At 37.8% G+C, this 20,289-nt stretch overlaps 1 protein-coding gene across 1 annotated transcript in view; it reads right to left on the reverse strand.

Moving 5' to 3' along the window:
* AGPS (alkylglycerone phosphate synthase) overlaps positions 1-20,289 on the reverse strand; it is a 40,574-nt gene that overhangs the window by 9,461 nt on the left and 10,824 nt on the right. Inside the window, exons 6-17 of the mRNA XM_010191702.1 lie at positions 18,758-18,837; positions 18,106-18,186; positions 15,713-15,838; positions 13,531-13,639; positions 12,997-13,124; positions 10,364-10,415; positions 7,765-7,841; positions 4,615-4,727; positions 3,231-3,300; positions 2,331-2,392; positions 703-792; positions 139-238 (exon numbers count right to left, since the gene is read on the reverse strand). Of these exons, the coding sequence (XP_010190004.1) occupies positions 139-238; positions 703-792; positions 2,331-2,392; positions 3,231-3,300; positions 4,615-4,727; positions 7,765-7,841; positions 10,364-10,415; positions 12,997-13,124; positions 13,531-13,639; positions 15,713-15,838; positions 18,106-18,186; positions 18,758-18,837 (1,088 nt within the window). The remainder of the gene's footprint in view (positions 1-138; positions 239-702; positions 793-2,330; positions 2,393-3,230; positions 3,301-4,614; positions 4,728-7,764; positions 7,842-10,363; positions 10,416-12,996; positions 13,125-13,530; positions 13,640-15,712; positions 15,839-18,105; positions 18,187-18,757; positions 18,838-20,289) is intronic.

Below are 20,289 nucleotides of genomic sequence, written 5' to 3' on the forward strand. Positions count from 1 at the left end.
TAATGATCAAAACTTTATGAATACACTTTTGAGATCTTTCCTCCAAAATCGTTAGCTTAAACAATGGGTTCACTATATATTATTATGGGATATCAATTTCCCCCTCTCCCTCTTAACTATTGCTCTTATATACATTACCTCAATTTGTTCATAGACATGAACAGGATCACTAATTCCTCTGTAGTTAAAGGCAAAGTAGAAGTAGACACAAGCACCTGCATCATAAGTCTGTGTCACCCTGTTGAAGAGAATTGCATTACAAACAAAGCTTTATGGTGTTAAGCCAGCCACAGTGTGACATGACATAATTCATAAGGTTACTTGTCTTATTTAAAAGGACAGTATCTTTTTTTTAAAGAGTTTTGTATCCTTTTTGTTCACATTTCATGAGTGACTCAATGCTATGACTGAGGGTTGAAGCTCTTAAGTCAACACACTTGACTCCTACGCATATAAGCAGGAGTAAACGTCAAGACTAATTAAGTGCTATGAATTAGTGATTTTAATTAATTAGTGCAATTACTCACTCTTACATGTAATCCACTTGCAGGTTAAACAGGAAGGTCAAGATTACTACCATTTGTAATATCATTAATAAATGCACTTTACCTACCAGCTAGCAAATTTAATGACCTCTTCCTTAGTTCCCTTACTAACCAAAGATTCAAGAAAAATGCTTATGTTAGTTGTTACATGGCTTACCTGCAGGTGGAAAGAGGAGCAAACTGAACACCTTTGTCTTTGCATTCTCTTACTATCCTTTCCTTTACATTCCTACAAAGGTCCAAAACCCTGTAACAGAAGCACATTAAAATATAAAATCTTAGTATGTGATTTTATACATCTTCCCAAAAAGCACAACTACAGCTTTAGTAATCGTTTTTAAAAGTATAATCTAATAAAACAGAAGGATGCCTTCTAGAACCAGTTTTAAATAGCTTACATTTTGTTCTAAGAATAAGACAGTCATCATTGAGACTTCATAGTATTGCTTTTTCTATACTTCCGTACTTTTAGTATTTTGCAAGGCCAAAACTGGAGATACTCCAGCTGTGCACTAGTGTGCCAGCTTGAAATGTTATAGTTCCAATAAGGCAACGAGCTATTAAACCTTGTCACAAGCTATACTGGTTGTGCTCCCCCCCTTTCTGGGTCAGAACCAGGTGCATCCAAAGTGCTAGGAGAGTTGAAAGAAATCACTTTTTCAAATGACTCTTTCTTTACTTATTTGTTCTCCCACAAAGGTCTGCAGTGCTATAATGTACAATTCAGATTTTTAAGACATTTCACACAGATTTAAAACTATTCTGCAGATTGACAGAAGTAATACACAAGAACTGACTGGTTTAAAGAAAGATACATAGTTGTGAGTCAAAGGAGAAAAACTTTCTGAAAGCATTTACTCTGGTGAGAGCTATTTCAAGCATTTTCTTAAATTCTTAAAAAAATATTCTCTCCTGAGATGAGGAAGAGGCAAAACAAGCTGCTCACTAAGCAGTTGGCATACTTCAACATCTATAAAGCTAAAGGAAAAATAGAGAGCAATTTTGCTTGAAAGTTGTCCTCAAATTTCTGCCACTCATTTAAGGTACTACACCAATCTTGAAAGCAGAGGCTGGGACTTACCACTACCGCTAAATTCAATAGCAAGAATACAGTCTTGCCAGCTTAAGTCATCACATTTCCACCTTCCACTTTGCATTAAAGACTGTAAAGCCTTGCTTCCTTAGATCCTGTATAAGAGGTTTCTGGCTTACCAAATGGACAGAAGCATCCAAAATTATTTCATATATTAAACTCTGCTGCAGTCAAGTGTTTCTCTAACATAGCTAAGAGATAAAACAAGCTTAGGAAAAAGACTTCTTGGGCAAAAGTTGTATTTTCAGTTCTTTCATTTCCCTGCATTACTGGGGAAAGAAAAAGCTTATTTACATATATTTAAGTATTTTTTTTAATCTTCCCTACAAACTTTTCTGTTTGAAATGCACTGCTGATCCCACACTTGCAGCTGCTCTTCACGCAACAGTTACTGCCACCATTGTCCAGCTTTTTCAACTGGGCAATTTCAAGTCCTGAATTAGTTACGGTAAGCTAACTTAAGTAGAAATATTACCAAATGCTGGCCTACACTGCATTCACAAAATCCTGATATGTAATTTACTAGCAACTTTAGCAGGAACACGCAGGTGCAAGACTTCCACATCAGGGAGCCTCCAATACACATAAGGCCTACATTAAATTAAGTTTCCCCATGAGCAAGCATGAGCATGGAATAACTTGAATGATCAAGTACAAGTTTTAAGCAATTCCTAAGAATAATCACAGTTTACCTATCCCAAGGAACAGATGTCTCAAATGATTCTCCTATTACATAGTAATCCAGGCCCAGGTCCTAATAAATAGAGAAAGGAAATTATCAGTTACATTCAGCATCAACATCTGGGATTCCATTGCACAGCACACAGCTAACAGTTGAACAACTTGAGCTAGTCTGTATGAGAAAAGCAGAAGTCTATTTATCAAAAACACCCATCTAACCAATACAACACCTAGTATAAATAGTTCTTTGGAATGCAATTCCTATCTAAGTAGAATAAAGAAACATGTTGCTTATTTTACATATAGCCTGCTGAAAATAAGGGAAATTCCATGATTGGTACTTGACAATAAAAGCCAAATAAAATCTAGCACTCAGGATGTACATAGTATTCTTAAAACAAAACAAGAGGAAAAACCCCCAACCTCTCAAACAGAAAGATTAAAACTCATAACAGCAGCTGCAGCAGTTCAGACTAAAGGTCCATTCACCCTGGAATTCTGATTCGAACCACAGCCATAAGCAGATGTCCAAAGAACAGCAGAGCTAAGTGAGCACATGAGTATTTCAAGTACTTTCCCAGCCTCCAATTACATTCAACCTGTAGATCTGTAAGGCTGCTCTGCTTTATTTAGCAACTGCTAGTGGATTCATCAATCTCGTTTTCTCTACCCTTTAACTGTTTTCTTAACAAGCACATAAAGTACTGTTTTTATGGTGTTTTGCAGGTGAAGTTCCATGAGTAAACACTAGTCAGAAACTGAAGAGATACAACCCTTGGGAGAAGTCTTGAGATATCATCCAAGGCAACCTGTGTTTAGTTTTCAGAGAACGCATCTTCAAAAAAAGACATCTCTATGTTTTGTTATATTAATTTACAGAAGTTTCAGCAGGCAGGCAAACGGTGACTTACCCGAAGGTAAGCGATGACAAATGTCAGCATATATCCTCTCTGCCCATTATCTTCTCCTGCTGCCAAGCCACTGCAATTAACAAGAATTTAATTAACTTTCCAGCTTTACATAGCAAAGCATCACCAGTTTCTAAAGAGAATTAAGAAAAATATTTTGATTATCAAACATGTGTGCTAGTTTAGCTGTCTCTATGTTGTGTCATAATAGCTGCACAGAACTAGACACATCCTTGACACCCTTGATGTTCATTTACAGGAACATGCATAACTACATTTCTAAGCATGTTGGATTTGTGCACCTGTATGCTCACAGGTTACTGGTTTCTGAGAAGAAGAAAGTGCTATGTATCTGACTGGTGTTCCTACAAGCTCCTATAAATTGGAGGGGACAGGAATCAGACATCCTACCAAAGGTTATAATTAAAGCATTTTAGACCATTAAACCATTAAATGGTTTAGCATTTTAGACCAGGTTAAACTATTAAACACTTAACTAATAGCCTTAGCTGAGCAGCATAAACAGCATCATCTTCTAACAGACAAGTTCCCCCCTGCCCTCGTAGCCTTATCTTGCATACAACATTAAAATAACTAAAATGTTCTTTAAGACCAAGAGCAATGTTACCACAGAATGTCAGCATGCTGCTCATATGCAATTCCGATTTCATAAGCTATTTTAAGTGGTACAATGAACATACAATGAAAACACAATGAAAACAATTTTCAGAAAGGATAGCATTGAAATGGATAAAATTATACTTGTGCATTTGAATAGTTGAGACTAATACTAGCAATAGCTTTATTTAAAAAAGTATATTCTTGATAAATCACACTTAAAGTGGAAGGACTGAAACCTCCTGATCATTACTCAGCTTGCCACTCCAATGAGTATTTTCTGTTCCTTTGTAAGAACAGAGAACAGTTGGTGGGATAGAAATTCACTGCATTCCTTTAACTAAACACAAACTCATCTTTTAAACAAGCTTCTTGTATTCATATGCTCACACCAATTCTGCATATACCCTTGTGACTTTGTCTTCCCCTTCTGTATAGAGTCCAATATTACAAAACAAGCAGCTTCCATGCCTATAAGCAATTACAAGAGCTAGTTTCCATTTTAATGACATCGATTCTGTATTTAGTCAAATACTTATTTTTCTGCATTACACAGACAGCTGAAGATTTTCAGTAAAGTTACCTATTAAGAGTTAGCACCAGTCATATTTATCAAAGGGAACATTCAATAGCTAATTGATTACGGCCACTTCAAACTAGTAAATTGAGAAAATATCCATACAGGAATCACTATAAAAATATGCTAATCCAATTTGTCCTGATCAGGTAACTCCCAGCTTCATATGAAAGAGTTCTTTAAAAAGCATACCCAAACTTGGTAGCAATATCATAGACCTGCTTTTCATGCTGAAGAACCTTCTCTCTGTCGCCCTCAAAGAGCAAGGTAGCTACACACAGTACGTTGGGATCAAATCCTTTAAACTGCAAAGAGAGAAAACTTTGTATTATGTCATAGACTCTGTGGTAGAATACAAGCAACAAGTTTACAAGCAACAAGTTTTTGCTTTTCATATATACATCACACACTCTGGTTAATAAGTGTTATTGTAACAAAGAGAAAAGCCCCCATATTTCAAAAATTTGCTCCCAAAACAATAAAGTTTTTCCTTGACAAAACAAACATTTACAAGCCCACTGAAATAACAGATTATATCTGTCACCTTTTTTCTCTTGTTAAGAAGCAGGATAGACAAAACAGCTGTCTACCTATGCTAAAAAAACCACCAGATCTTAAATGCTTTGAGCAACAGGGAACCATTTATATTCTATCAACAATTCCTGTACTAAGGCAGAAAGATGACTATGATGGCCATAAACATCACTGCTCTCAAAACAGTTTTATCAGCAGCATGCCACAGAAAATCTCTATGCTGGGAAAAGCGCTATGGAAGTAAAATGACTTCTAAACCTGTGGCAGGGAGTATACCCCAGTGGAAATGGGGAAAAAGCTATTAAAGGTTTAATAGTAACGCAGTCAGGCTGTCTATATGGCTTTGTTTCAGGATTAACAGTAAAGAGTCATACTTCTTGGACCAGTTGTGAATGTAAGAGCCTTACTTTCAACATATCTTTTTTATTTTTAATTAACATCAGTGAACTACCACACTACTAAGCAGGTTTCAGAAGGAATGGAGATTAATAAAAAGCTGCAATAAAGTTTAATGACTTTTTCCACAGTTAAAAAGGGTAAACCTATGACTTAAAACAACATATTCTTAATACGCGTATTGACCAGCCATTATTTTTTTAACGTCTTCCCCTTTCCAGTGGCATTCATCTCTTTCAGTCTCTAACCTGCTTGTGGTAACTTGTTACTTAAGCACCAAGCAAGATTATGTGAAGTTACATTAATAGTCAAAAGATTCAAATTAATCCTGTGCGCACAAGAGCTATGCTGAGAAAAATCCCAGTTAGTTGGTATTCCTTTTATTACTCCCTTTACTGAATAGATTAGCTGTACTGAAGTTAACTGAAGGTAACAGGAGGGTCCAAAAAAACCCAAACAAACAACAAAACAAACAACTAAAAAAACCCCCCCAAAAACCCAGCAAGGAGGCAAAGTATCTTGGGATGGCTTGGTCCTCCAGCCAATAAGCTCAAATCTGTATGGTGATCCCCAGAGACATCCAAATTAGTATTTCCAAAAAGGGCATGGAATTCTATCACCTCAACAAAACAGCACCATGACAACTACTGTGAAACAGAATATACTTCCACAGGCACAGGACCTGTCTTATCCATTAGTCCTACAAAAGTAGCATTGCTAACATAAACAGAAATAGTTACTACAATGATAAGCTCTGAGCACAGGAATAAAGATCTATTAAGATACTATCTACTGTTCCCTCTCATTCTAGAGCCACTTGTATTTCATCTGCTGTGAATACTTTAATCTATTCTGCCATCTTTTGGCTATAATGCTCAGGTAATGCCTTACAGTTCTTTATGGCACTGGAAGAACTCGCTACAGTGTGAAGTAGTAGACAAAGAACACAGAGCATTCATCTATCCTTGAACAGTCCCAAACTACACAGAAGAGTAAACCAGAAAGACTTTGTCTTAAGTGGTACCAGTTAAATGACTAACACTTCATACTTTTATTGAACAGTGTAGTTTGATGTGTTCTCTCTTCTGACGTTGACATTTTTTTCAGGGAGCAATTCACAGATGAAGTGTAAGATGGATTTGAGCATCTTGGTCTCTCAGCAGTACCTACAGTATCAGTCTCGGGATCACTGAACTTGCTCCTCTCCCATCCCAGCTGGGAGTTTCTCCAAAGCAGCAGTTGCTCATATACACCAGGGGACTGAGCCCTGACATAAAAGCTCCAGATTGTTCACCAACCTGGAATCTCTACATCAGTAACTATTACACAGCATTTCTCTCATTTCTCCACAAGTTGTCTCCTGCAGAGCTGGAAGAAGTGGAATCGGTATACAATATCCACTGGTGATACAACATCCCAACAGGCAGTGATGTTTGCTGCAGACTATGGAAGCAGTACATATTGCCAAGTAGGACTGTTTCAAACTGACAGCAATCTGGTTACCAAAATCTTTACTTCTTTATACATACCTACGCTACAGCAGATCATGGAGGGAAGACAAAATAATTTTGGGGCTCTCTTTAAACCTAACAGTTATTCTCTAGCAAAAGAAGTCCCAAGACACGTGGCATTTTCTAATTCAGTAGCACAAGAAAAAGCAGCAGCATCAATACTAGCTACTCTCATGTAAGCCCACTCCTTGAAGACACACAATATTATAGATCAGAATGCAGTGTTTATCTCCTCCTATCTAACAGTTATCTAAATCCAGGAGGATACCATTTTCTACATTTGGATACCTGTATTAGCAGGTACTGTCTAGTTACTAATCTGAAGGAAAAAAATCAGTAACAAGACAAATTATTTAAGACAAAAGCCTAGGCGAAATAAATTTAGCATTACATAATTCTGTGTTAAAAAGGGTATTGATTCGGATGAATTCCAGAAAGACCATAAAAACAATTTACATGGGCAATTCAAGACAAATCTTGAGCTTCTCCTAAAATTCTAGTTTACTGTATTAACAAGATAGCTCATGCCTTGACAAAAACCTGTGAAGAAGAAAAGATAAAGTGTTTGCCTCACTCCATCAGTATTAACTCATGATCAGTGGTCTGCAAGCTAGATAAATTGGTTCCAGTCTTGCTCTGTCACCTACTCAGTATTAGACAAGGCACATTAATCTCATCTACAGATATAAGCAGTGAGAACAGCTCTCATGGAATGACTCCTCACACAAACTCATTTTGGATTAAACCACCTTGAGAATCTCCACGTAACAGATAATGCAATGTAGGACCTGTTACGCTCAAATTCAGCAGCATTAGAGACAGTGTACCCTCCCCCAAAAAAATCTTGAATGTTATGAATAGCGTGCAAAAGCTCCAAACAGTATTAAATCCCAAAAGTTACCTTCGTGATGTAGAATTTTTTCAGTCCATCCAAAAATGATGTAAAAATGGAAGCAACTTGTGGCTTAAGAGCATGACCTTTGGCAAAAAGGAGAAAAAGGTGTGTTAAGGCAAACAGAGCTCTTAAAATTCCTACTTCAGTGGGCAAATTAAAAATAGCTTGGTAGTTGAAATGGCAAGAATCACTTGGAGCTCTTTGATTATCATAATTAAAGGGACTTCTCTCTACTCATTTAGAAGATGATTCAGGAAAAGGTTTTTATTCTTTTTTTAAGTCATTCATACAACTGTGCACAAATATTCCATTTAGCAATAAGTAAGGCGGCCCTAGTTTATATCTTCATAAGTATATGGCACATGGAAGATTTTAAAAGAGTACTTCATTAGTTTTTAAACTACAAAACTAAGTAAAATCAGTGACTTTTTTGAAAGTTATGCCAAAACCACTTAAACCAACAGCCAAAAATGGTGCAAGTTAGGAGTTAAGCAGTGTTTTCCCTAACGGTTATGTCATTTGTGCAAAATTTTCTACATAAAGCCAGTAATTGCTTCCTTAATCACATACGGGGAACTAAAATTACCAGGATATATAAACGGTGTCTTGGAGTCTGTTAAATTAACATCTCTGCCTCAGGACTGGGTTTAATTGAGATGAAAGTCTTTTACTGTTTGTTCCACTCTTTTCAGTCACAAGCAACTTCTGAACTCCCATTACTGCTTCACTTTAACAGTCTTGCATCTGGCCTACACGCTGTGAGCCCAATTCATAAAAAAAGTTATGCACCATTTACACGACACTTCCTTCTAAAATACTTCACAAAGTATTTCCTCCTGAATAAAGCATGAACTTCAGCAACTGATTACTCTCCCTTCCTCTTCACTAAAGAGGGACTCTCGCTGCAGAGCTGAACAAACCCCAAAGAGTACACCTCCAAGCACTTAAAACTACATTCAAAAGTACCAGATAACAAAAGGGACATTACTTTATTAAGCCACAATCTGTAAACGCGATTGGATTTAAGCCTACTTAATAATGACAAGAAAAATCTATATTGACACACCTGAAATTATGTTTTGCAGGTGACTGTATAAGCTGCAAACTCAGATCAAAGCTAAAAAGTAGAAGAATGATTTATTCAGTGTTGGGTTTAAAGTTTGTGATCAATCTAACTTCTTCCCAATTAAAAAATGAAAATACATCTGTTGTATATGTCTGAGAGAAACAGTACAACACAGGAGAGCAACCAAAGCAAGCAGCAAGGCTTTCTGGGCTCAAGCCTTATAGTTGGCGATTTCCTTGGTTTGGACGAAGTTCAACTTTCTCAGCACCATCATATTAATGCCATTTGAAGTCAAGATTCATCACTGAAGCTTCTCTGCCCAAAAGAAGTTTCAGAAATTCTGACTTGTTCGAGTGGTATTTAAGTAGAGATTTTCAAGGTCAGTCACATTCATGTTCTCATCTTCTGGGTACAATCAAAATAGCACGGTCTTAGCAAGACCTTCAAGATCTGTAAACTATTAGCTTTTGGGTAATTGAACTGTAGGCTCTCCTCAAGAGCATCTTGAGCCAAAACACAGCTTTCGCCAAATTTCCTACAGTTTAAAATAACAGCTTTCCCTAAAAAGTGCTCAAAAATGATTGCTCTGCATGTCTGATATTGACCTATTTAGTTGAAATTTCACAAAACCTTTGTGTTCAGTAATCTTCTAGCAGCTTCCTTGACTTTCTGTACCTAAAGTCTACAGGCCAGTTCTATTTGCATACAGTTATGGCATTTACTGCATCCGAGCTTCTTTAAAAATAGACAGCTACTTTGGACAAGAACGTCCTTGCCTCTCTCCCACCCCATCAATCATTGCCACATGAGAATATTTGCAAAGATCTCACTGCTTCTAAGGTATCTGTATACCACTTGTGATGCTCTTATGAAATTCAAAGGAATCAACCAATTTCCCTTCAAAGTAAGGCAAAAGCAATGCCATCCTGGGGTGTATCAGAAGGGCTGTGGTTGTAGGGCAGAGAGGTTCTCCTCTCCCTCTGCTCTGCCCTGGTGAGACCACATCTGGAATATTGTGTCCAGTTCTGGGCTCTCAGTTCAAGAAGGACAGGAACTGCTTGAAAGAGTCCAGTAGGGCCACAAAGACGATGGAGGGAGTGGAGCGCTTGCATTCCGATTGTTTTTTTCTTCATACTGGACTTCTAATTAGTACTCTTTGGAAAAAAAAAAAGTTTCAAGTGCTATAGTGCAAAACTATTATCTCTGCTCCTTTACAGCAAAATAATGGAATTGCCTCCAGAATTTTGAACTCTCCAGTAGACTGTATGTCAAGAATGGCAAGGCAGCAAAACAATTTTATTTATTTATATGCAGAGCATGACTTCTTACTGACTGTTGTATTCGATACTGTTTTCCCAGAGACAGATGCCTTCTCTTTCTGAAAGCTCACATTATGGCACTATCTAGAGTTTGAACTTCAGATTCATTGCCTTCTTTGTCTACTTTTGAGCAAAAGAATATATGCCTAAAATAGACTAAAGCTACTAAAATCAAAACCCTTGGAAACAGATATTTGTTCAAGAAGATCTACATGCTTACCAAACTGAAACTGTGCATTGTCGACAAGGCGAATTGATGCAGGAGCACATCTCTTGGGGTCAAAGTTAGGGGAATGAGAGGGAGGAAGAAAAAAAAGATTATATACACAGTTTTGCTGAATGTCACGACAATCAAATTTTCATTTAAAAATAGCATACAAGAAAGCACACTTTAATACCAGAGACTTATAGCCATCAAGATCATTGAAAAAGGGGTGACTAAGATTGTTTTCACTTGAATAGTAACATCTATTAGGTATGTCTAGATATAACACATTGAGAATTTTCAGTTTAACCTCAAGTCAACGCTGGAATAGTCCGAAGTTCTTTGACCTGCACTAAAGGTACCATACTTGATCAGAATACTGAACATAGCGCTATGCAATCAAATATACACATACATTACAAATCAATTGAAAAGTCTAGTTGTTGTGGGTTAACCCTGACAGGCAGCTAAGCACTACACAGTTGCTCACTCACTCCCCAGCAGTGGGACAGGAGAGTAGAATCAGAAAGGCAAAAGTGGGAAAAGTCATGGGTTGAGATGACCGTTTAATAAGCAAAACTGGAAAAAACCCACCAAAAAGTAATGCAAAAGCAATCATTTACTACCAGCTGACCAATACCCAGCCAGTCCCCAAGGAGTGGCAACCCCTGGAAAAGTCTCCTCTTCTGTTTTACTTCTGACCATGATGTTATACGGTACAAACCATCCCTTTGGTTAATTTGGGTTGGCTGTCCCAACTGCATTCCCTCCCAGCCTCTTGTCCACACCCAACCTACCTGCTGGTGAAAGTGAGAAAGGAGAAAGCCTTCACACAATGTATGCACTGTTCAGCAACAGCTAAAATACTGGTCTGTTAACATTGTTTTGGTCAGAAGCACAGAACATAGCACCACACACTGCTATGATGAAAATTAGCTTCCTACCAGTCAGACCAAATATGCTAACAGTCTGCTGTCAGACTGCAACTGAAATCTGTATCTGGGTCCAATCTAGAGTCTGCACTGTACAGAAACCTGAAAACCAGTAAGAACAGCTGTCTTCAACTAGGCAAACTTCTGGTCATCCATATGCCCACATCATGTAATCTGTGACGGCCACGTCCAGTCATACTGAAATATAGGGCCAGAAGAATATGACAAATCCTGAATTTCAGGCTAGCCTTCATCTAATCACACAGAAATGTAAGTACACCTCTATCACTTGATTTGACATGTTCAACCTCCATCATACCAATAATAAATATTTGGTCATATGAGAGAAAGAAAGAACATAAAGAGGAACTAAGATAGCTCACCAGGCAGGTTGACAGAAGAAGGCTGGATAAGTGGTTTTAAATGAGACCAACCTACCCACAACCTGCACATTGGTTATTCTTACATTAAAGTAGACCAATACAGACAAGAAAGAGCTTTTCAGATATCAGCATTGTTATTACTACCAAGAGTGATGCAAGGGGCAACAGATGAGAGGAATAAGTAGTTCAGGCTCAAATAAGCAGTGAAACAGCAGCAGCAGCAACAGAAGCTTAGAAATGGAGCAACACTAAGTGGCTAATAGTGCCTTTTTTTTCCTCTTCTATCTAAGCCCATAGCTAGGGAAAAGACACTTGTTCCTTAATTGACTTAAAATGTTGATCAGCCATATGATTAAGCATTCCTAAACAGTCTGCTTAGGTACCTTTAACAGGAAGAACAAGCACTAGCAGTAGAAGCATGACAGAAGAACTGGCAAGTGCTGCTGACTAGCATATACATGTCATTCACGTACCAGTTTGAACATCTGGCTTGGAACATTAAGTCATTAATTTAGACCAATCACTGGAAAAAATGTAAAGCTGTGTTTAGTTTGGCATTAATTAAAACATTTCTGAAAGTACTTCCCCAGTTCAGGGGTATACTCCTCCATTCATAGAAATTATTTAATATTTTTTGCACAGAGCAAAGCAAAGTTGGTCTAAGATTGTGAAGAAAGAGACTAGCCAGTGTAAGATCTGCCTGGAAGCACAACCACGAGGAAAAATGTTACACAATTTGCATACCCATGTCTAAGTTTTGCTACCTGAAATCATCTGACCACACTATTCAGAAGGCTCTATCTAAATACTACAATGTAAGCACAATGCCACCTCAAAATATCCAGGTCACCTGAACTTATCACCGTGCTTCAGGAATTATTTTCTAAACACAGGTCATACTCCTCCATTGCATGACTTTTGTTCTTTTGTTACTTCAGCGCCATAAATTCAACTGGTTTTTGCTCATATGCCGCAACTTAATTCCTTTAAATACTGGTCCCTTATACATAGTCCTGAATTAACTTGAGGATAAAGCTCTCTGCTGAAGGAGATGCAAAGCCAAATTTTCTGTGCCAAGATATGCAAATAACTCCCACTAAAAAAAAAAGCTATCAAAAGGCACATCCACCATTTGGCTCAGAACATCGAGCCAAGTCAACATGCTCAATCCTTAGTTGCACAATTCCCAGAAGCCTCATGGACCATATACACTAACGAAGTTCCTATTGTCTCAAATCCTTGGTTATCAATTGCTAGAAATGCTCGAGCATCAGCACACCCTAGTGCTAGAACCTGTGCTCTTGAGTGAAGTTAACATCCAGCTTTTCTTTACCTGCTTTGCCACTTCCCTTAAGCAGGCCACCCCTCGTTCAAAGTTGGGGAAAACCACAGAGCCATACTTCTGGTATTCAGGGACTGGGCGAATCTTTATCGTCACTTCAGTAACCACTCCAAGAGTTCCTTCAGGAGAAAAGGAAAACTGAGTAAAGTGTTGCAAGATGTACTTCTAGCAAGTTATCCAACTTAACAACTGTTTACCAGGACATTTTAAGTTAATATGAATCAGAAATCCCCAAAATCCAGTACTGCAGTAGTAGGCGATTTATTCCTGACTAATCACATGGTGAATTCATACAAGGTATCCTCTAAATCATGATGTTTGTTACTAGACTTGAAGGCTAACTCCACAGATCTGTTTTAAGCACTGTTCAGTTGCTTAACTTCACAGTCCTAACACAAGAAATTCATGCCTGCATAATGCCACCCATAGACACACGGGAAGCCACAGCACTAAAGACGCTCAAATCATCAAGCCATTAAAGAAGCTGAATTAAGACGCAGTTATGTGAAATTACTGTGTTTATACCTTCAGATCCCATAATGAAGTGATGGATATCAGGTCCTGTTGACATGCGAGGTACTTGACAGTTTTTTTCTACTATTCCTCTAGGAGTTACCATTTTTATATGAATCACCTGTTTAAACAATACGCAATGACTATAAATACTAGCATTAAGCAGATATTTTTGTATGAGATTTATCTTCTACAAAATGCATATTAAGCTTGATACAGTTCAGCTTTGTAGACTTTAGACATTCTGTAGGCAGCCCTAAGAACTTTTGGGACAGCCTGAGGACTGTTACCAACAATCATTTCAAACAAAGCACGGTTTGCCCACACAACAGACTGTTCCCAGTTCTATGCCAAATCAAATCAGCTGTTGGCTACATGCAGACAGTGCCAGTTAAAACTGTAGACAGAGCTTTACGAGTACTAGGATTTTAATCCAGAATATACATAGTACTTCAGAGGAAAAAAGCGAGGTTTAAATTTTGCTCAAACTTTGCTTTAGAACTGCTGCTTGATAAAGCCAATATAATTCTGTCATCAGTTGCTACGAAAATATTTCTATTAGGAAGAAATGCAGAAGTAAGCTCTGCAAAATAGGTTATCAATATTAAATCCGCCAGAAGTTTGACACACATATAAGGTTAGAAGGTTGGCTTTAAAAAAATATTTTTCAATGTTATTGGTCCCAGCTTTATTCAGGCACATGCAATACAAAGCCCAGATGTGGTTTTTTCAATCCTTTATTCAGCTTTTTTTTATACCAAGGAAGGGTGGGTTTTAGGGTGTTTTTGTTAGGGATGCCTTTAAAAGAAGCAAAATTACTGAACTTCAACTAATGGCTTTAAAGCTTTCTATTACCTAAGCAATTTTCATCCTGCTCCGAGTTGTTCAAGAATTTCATATTATGCATCTTACAAACTGTCAGTTCTGCAGTAGGTGGATTTTAGGCAGCTTATATGACACACCATTTCCAGATATAAAGTTTCCTCAGAAGGTAAACACATCCTTGAAACTTTCTCACTGTGGCATTTTGAAACTCACGAACTGTCCTGAATCAATTTTCAATCCTATTTCCTCCTAATGAAAATTTCAGAAGCTGCTTTAGCCTACAGTTATGCTTCCATGATAGAAAACCCTTCTGCTCCACATTTCCCAGCACAAGCAAAACCATACCATTCAGTAATACTTCAGGCAGCAGGGGACAGATGACGCTTCGTAAGTGCTAGTAATTTTAGTTCAGCCAGGACTACTGAATAAAAACAGTAGCTCCTGCCAAGCTCAGTCACGCGTAGTAAAGTGTCACGTCTGCGCACAGAACAAACACGTCTGTGAAATACGAGCTGATGAAAAAGCCTGAGGTGATGGGGATACATTACTTAAGAGTGTGAGACAAGAAAGAAGGAAAAAACCCACATGTGTGGAAGGGCCGTTGTACAAACTACGAGAGAAAGCTGCAAGTTTGAAGTAAAAAAGCAGGCAAAGTCTGAACAGTGATGATTTAACTTCAATATAGTCAATGTATTTGTTATAATAGAAAAGGTAGATTCATTTAAATTTAAAAGTATGCTTAAAAAAATAAATTACCTGGGTTAATATAAAGATGAACCATATTAATGCTTAAAACAGATTCAAGAGTTGAAGCTGCCATTCCCAGTCCACCGTTTCCTTCTTCAGGGTTCCTACATACCATGTGGTGTCATTAGATTTCACCATTGCGCACCGACATGGTCGATTAGATAAGCTCACTGATCTGAAAAAAATCCTAGCCTAGGGGGAGGCAGGAAGGTAGAAAGAGCTACCTTGCTGTCAGAGTTAGCTGATCCAACCAGACAACTTCAGGAACGTACAACAGCTATGAGAGGACACGGGCCTTTTGGAAGGACCTTAGAAGTTTGGCAGGATTATTACGGTGGATTCACAGAGAGCACAAAACGGTGGAAGTCAGGGCAGGGTAACACAATTCCTTAAGCTAGGCACTGAGTACTAAAACAAAGCCGACTGCTAGATCAGTGATAAGGATTATTAGTACTAACACCAAAAGCAAGCAAACAACCACTTCGGTCAAGAGTTGATGCCAAAACTGTACCATTTAAGAGAACCACAATTTACTATCCCTCTTCCCTCTCCTTGCAAGTCATTATAAAAGTTAAGCCTCCAAACAGAGTAATCTAATAGAAAAAGTATTAGAAATATTTACCAGATCTTCAATGTTTCCATAGATGTTTTTTTTCATGCCTGATGCTCGTGTTGCTACCCATCCTCCTAGTGAACTGAACTCCATGGAGTCTGGTTCATGGCCTGTACAGAAGCCACTTTCGGCAAGCTAAAGGAAAAAAAATGCATTCTACAAAGCCTGCATTTGCTAAATACTCCAAAATCTCAGTATTCCAGGGTTATTTGTTAAAAAGCAAACCAAAACAAAAAACTCACAAAACACCACCACACAAACACACCGCCAAAAACCAAAAACACAAAAGCACAAACACCCCCCCAAAAAACCCCACAAACAACCCCTCCAAATATCCTGACCACACACCCATTTATTCAGGTACAAGTTTTGTCTTTGATATGTAAATGAAATGCAAATTTATTCTGCTTCTTTTGTGCATATGCTGTGCTACATATCAACCTATAATACTCCTCCCCCATTTTTTAAAACTAAGACCTCTATTGTTCATAAGAAGGTACAAATTCAAATACAGACGGAAAAAAATTATAACTAAGTAACTGCCAACTTTGCACAAATGCTGCCAATAAATAAGGCACTTAATCTCTTGTTCTTTCTATCCTAATGTGATATGCAGCAGGTTTGCAGAAAATGTGAGCAAATTGCCTGTACTTAATTCTCTCAAGGAGTGATGTGTTTTAATATACAGCCATCTGTTTGGGCTTCCTGTATGCAATGCTGTCAACTATTTGTGATGCAGATCATGCATTCCTGTACATTAAGTAGTCACTTGTTTCTCATTTTTCTGTATTAGCTTGGCTTTGCCATCTGCACAGCACCTGAGGTTGATTGGATGCCCTCAGAATCACAACACCAGAGCTGTTGGACAGGAAGAATTAAAGACCCAGCAGTTTCACATTAAGTGATAACTGTGTTAGTGAATTTGAGATGATCAATTTGCACTGACCAACTGATAACAATCCAGTTGGACATCGGTATTTAAGCATACCGCATAATGTGGATCATTAACTACGTTCTGTTGTACAAAACGGTTCTAACTGAAGTGATTGAAAGTCACTTCTATGTAATGCAATACATCCAGCTGATGGTCCTCCCCTGCCAGAAGTGTTTGTGGCTTTAGGTGCTTACTGCTCAGTCACAACTTAGCAATTTCTACAAGTTGTATATAAACACAAGCACAGCAGAAGACCGTGCATTTGAAAACTTGTAACTGACTGTGCCTGTACAAAGCACTTGGTCTAAACTCCTTGAATGCTGTTGTATGAACAGCATGCACTAAGAGCACTTACAGGATAGAGGAGAGATTACACCATGTACTTTGCAGATGCAAGAGACAGCCTCATCCAGAAAACATGAGCATATACTAGCTTTCCTATAGCATCATGATCTGGTTGGTAATGCTTATTACAGAAAACAAAATCAAATATTGTTCTATCTTCATTATCCTTTCCTCACCTTCAGCCCTCATCTATCAGCTATTATTCCATATTCTGTTCTGACAAAAACAAGTAATATTCTACATTCCCTGAGCCTACTAATACCTGGAGTTCTCATCACACAGAAAATATTGCTCATCCCACAGAAAATAGTGTCTTAATCACACTAGCTAAGACAGACAAATGAGTGAAGTATACATTGATTTTTGAATGCCTCAATACAACATCTATAGCCTAACTTCTGTCAAATATCAGGTTTTCCAAATCTGTTAATTGATTAAAATTCAGCTCTTGATTTTAGTTACTTATAAGGTTCATATAATCTGTAAATAAGACAGCCTACCAAGTAGCTTCAGTACCCAAAAAATGAGGAACACAGTAAGAAGCAGCATACCTCCTTCACTGCAGATAATGCAGGTAAAGTCTCTTACAGCAACAGAGGCTGGATTAGCCTCCAATCCAAAGCTTACTTAATATTATCAAGCTGCAAACCAAACCAAATGTATCTCTGCATTCTACCTGTACTTCAGTGGGAGTCTGCATTAGCAGCAACAGCAGCATATCTGTTACATGCTCTAACCTATCTGAGGAAACTACCTCTGGGCAAGACGATCAAAGCATGCATTGCAAAATGACAATTTGAACTTTTCCTGGCAATTGGTACCAAGTGTCATGTCTAGAAACCACAAGGGTATATTTAAGGTCTGAAACAAACCATAGCTTTACATCCCATAAACTGTCACCTTATTACTGTAATATTTTGTGGCTAGAGCAAAAAAGGAATAAAAAAAAGTTCATCAAATACAGCATTCAACGTGATATGGTTCATAGCCATGCGTATAAAGTTTACCACACCAGTCTGCATGGAAACACAAGAATTAAAGCTAAAATTCAACAATTCAGACAAGACATAAGGACCAGCTAAGAACATGGAGAAATACTAGATGCCTGACAAGTTAAAAATACCTGTTTTTCCAGGTCTTGTCCAACAATGCCAGCTTCCACACACGCTGTTAAGTTCTTTTCATCTATCCAGAGGATCCGATTCTGTTGAAAAGCCAATCAAAGCTACAAATAAGTGTTAAAGATTTTTGTTTACTTCCTACCATAACGCTATAGGATCAACATGCCTGGTCATACAGTTGACTATTAATACAACTCCAGTTATTACAGCAACGGAAGCTGAGACTCCTCACTCCTCAAACAGCTACACAACAGGTTACGATTTACTCATTTTATTTATTTTTATTTTTGAGTCTGCAAAAACCAGTGAAGTGCCATAACAAATAACTTCCTTCTAGCCTTTCATTTAACCTCAGAAACAATATAGAAGAATAGTAGCTTCCTCTGATTTTCACTTAAAGCTGCTATAAGAAGGCTTAACAGTGATTTTTTTCTTACTAAATACGTACAGGTCATATGAAGTAGTACAGGGCTAACATCAGCAAAGTACTACTTAAACTGAATGAGTACCAATTTAATTATGCATGGTACAGATTTATACTTCCATCTCTATTTCATTCTTGCAAAGACAGAAATGTCATTCTCTAGTGATCACCATTCAATGTAACTGTTAGCACAGTTTAAAAAAATAAAAGTAAAAAACTGAGAGTCGTACCATTTGTGATGTATCCAGTGAGACAATTGTTCTTTTTTCTTCTTCAGGACATTCAAGGGCACTAGAGACACTTGTCCCTCCTGCAGATATGGGAGTGACATTTAACCATAAAATCCTCAGGTAGCTTTTATTCACATACCATTCCTCTCTCCCTCCTTCCTGATATTGCACTTAATAAAGTAAGATCACTGAAGTTCACTGTTTGAGGCAAGTGATTAGCCTTTTGTGGCTGTTCCTACTCCCAAACTGGGTTTCTCAAAGTCAGGGCAGCATTGGAGCTGACAATGGTTTAATGGTGCTAAATAAACCTTGAAATTCTGTGACCATCTCAGCTGCTTCTGTTAGGACCAGAATAGAGTTTTAAAACATGGAAGGATCAGGAATAACAAAGCCATCCAAAAAACAGGGACTATAGAAGCTATATAGCTTCCATATATTCTTTTGAGATCATTACGGAAGCCACTACTCTTCTACCTAGAAAGCTGGCTTAAGAAGTACCCAATATAGGAATGCAATAGTTATCAGAAAGCAAGAAAGAAAGGGTATAACTACGGAAAAGAAAGAAAACCAACATCAAACCTCTCTAGAGGTTTCTAATGTGTCTTTATAGGATGACACAGAACAGACTCCAAGAAGCCTCTGGCTCCCCAAAGACTACAAAAGCCATAGGAAATGTATCTGGCAAAAGTAAGAGCGTTTTAAGGAGAAACCAGCTCTGTTAGCTTGGTATTGTCTTCAAGTGACACGCTCATCTTCTCAAACAGTAAATGTCCTTACTACAGGGGCTATACTCCTGCAGCATAAGGAAGTACCAAGTAAAACACACAGATTTATCCCACAGAATTAAGAGTTCTTGATAAAAAGCTTCTCACAGAATGAGCTCACCAACATCACACATTCTCTGAGCTTTAAGTCAAAACCAGGTAGCTGACCACTCTACTTCAGATTTAGAGGAAAAAACATCCACAATTATAAGCCTGAAGGTGTTTAGAAATCCTTCAGGCTGAGGAGGACACAGATTATACAGGCCTTTACCTGTACTCTGTACCTGGAACATTCCCTGAAAACCCCTTGCCACAGGAGAGTCTAATCTAACTTTCAAACTGAACAATGTCTGAAAGAGAATTAGAATTACGGTTAATGGTTCTGCAGTGCAGTATCTGACCACAATCCTCCCTGGACCTATGAACTTCAACAGCACAACAACAAAAAACCCCTGATTTATACCTGCTTGTGGGAACAGAGCACAAGTAACATGTACAAAAACACGATACCTCTAACTCAGATATTTGAATCTCTAGTTTCCTAGAAGCCTTCCAAGGCCCAGAGGTAGACTTCAGGTTAACATAATCACTACTCTTGCATGTTCAATATTCAAGGTGTTGACACACTTTTAATGACTTCCACTAAACTGAATATAGCAGTTTTTAATACTGCAAGATCATTAAAAAATTAAGACTATATTTGAAGTGCTACTAAAAAAAAATAACTATTGAGTTATTGGTACAATATATTATTAAGATTACATATTT

This window comes from Mesitornis unicolor, unplaced genomic scaffold (assembly GCF_000695765.1).
Source record: "Mesitornis unicolor isolate BGI_N332 unplaced genomic scaffold, ASM69576v1 scaffold2439, whole genome shotgun sequence".
Lineage (NCBI taxonomy): Eukaryota > Metazoa > Chordata > Aves > Mesitornithiformes > Mesitornithidae > Mesitornis > Mesitornis unicolor.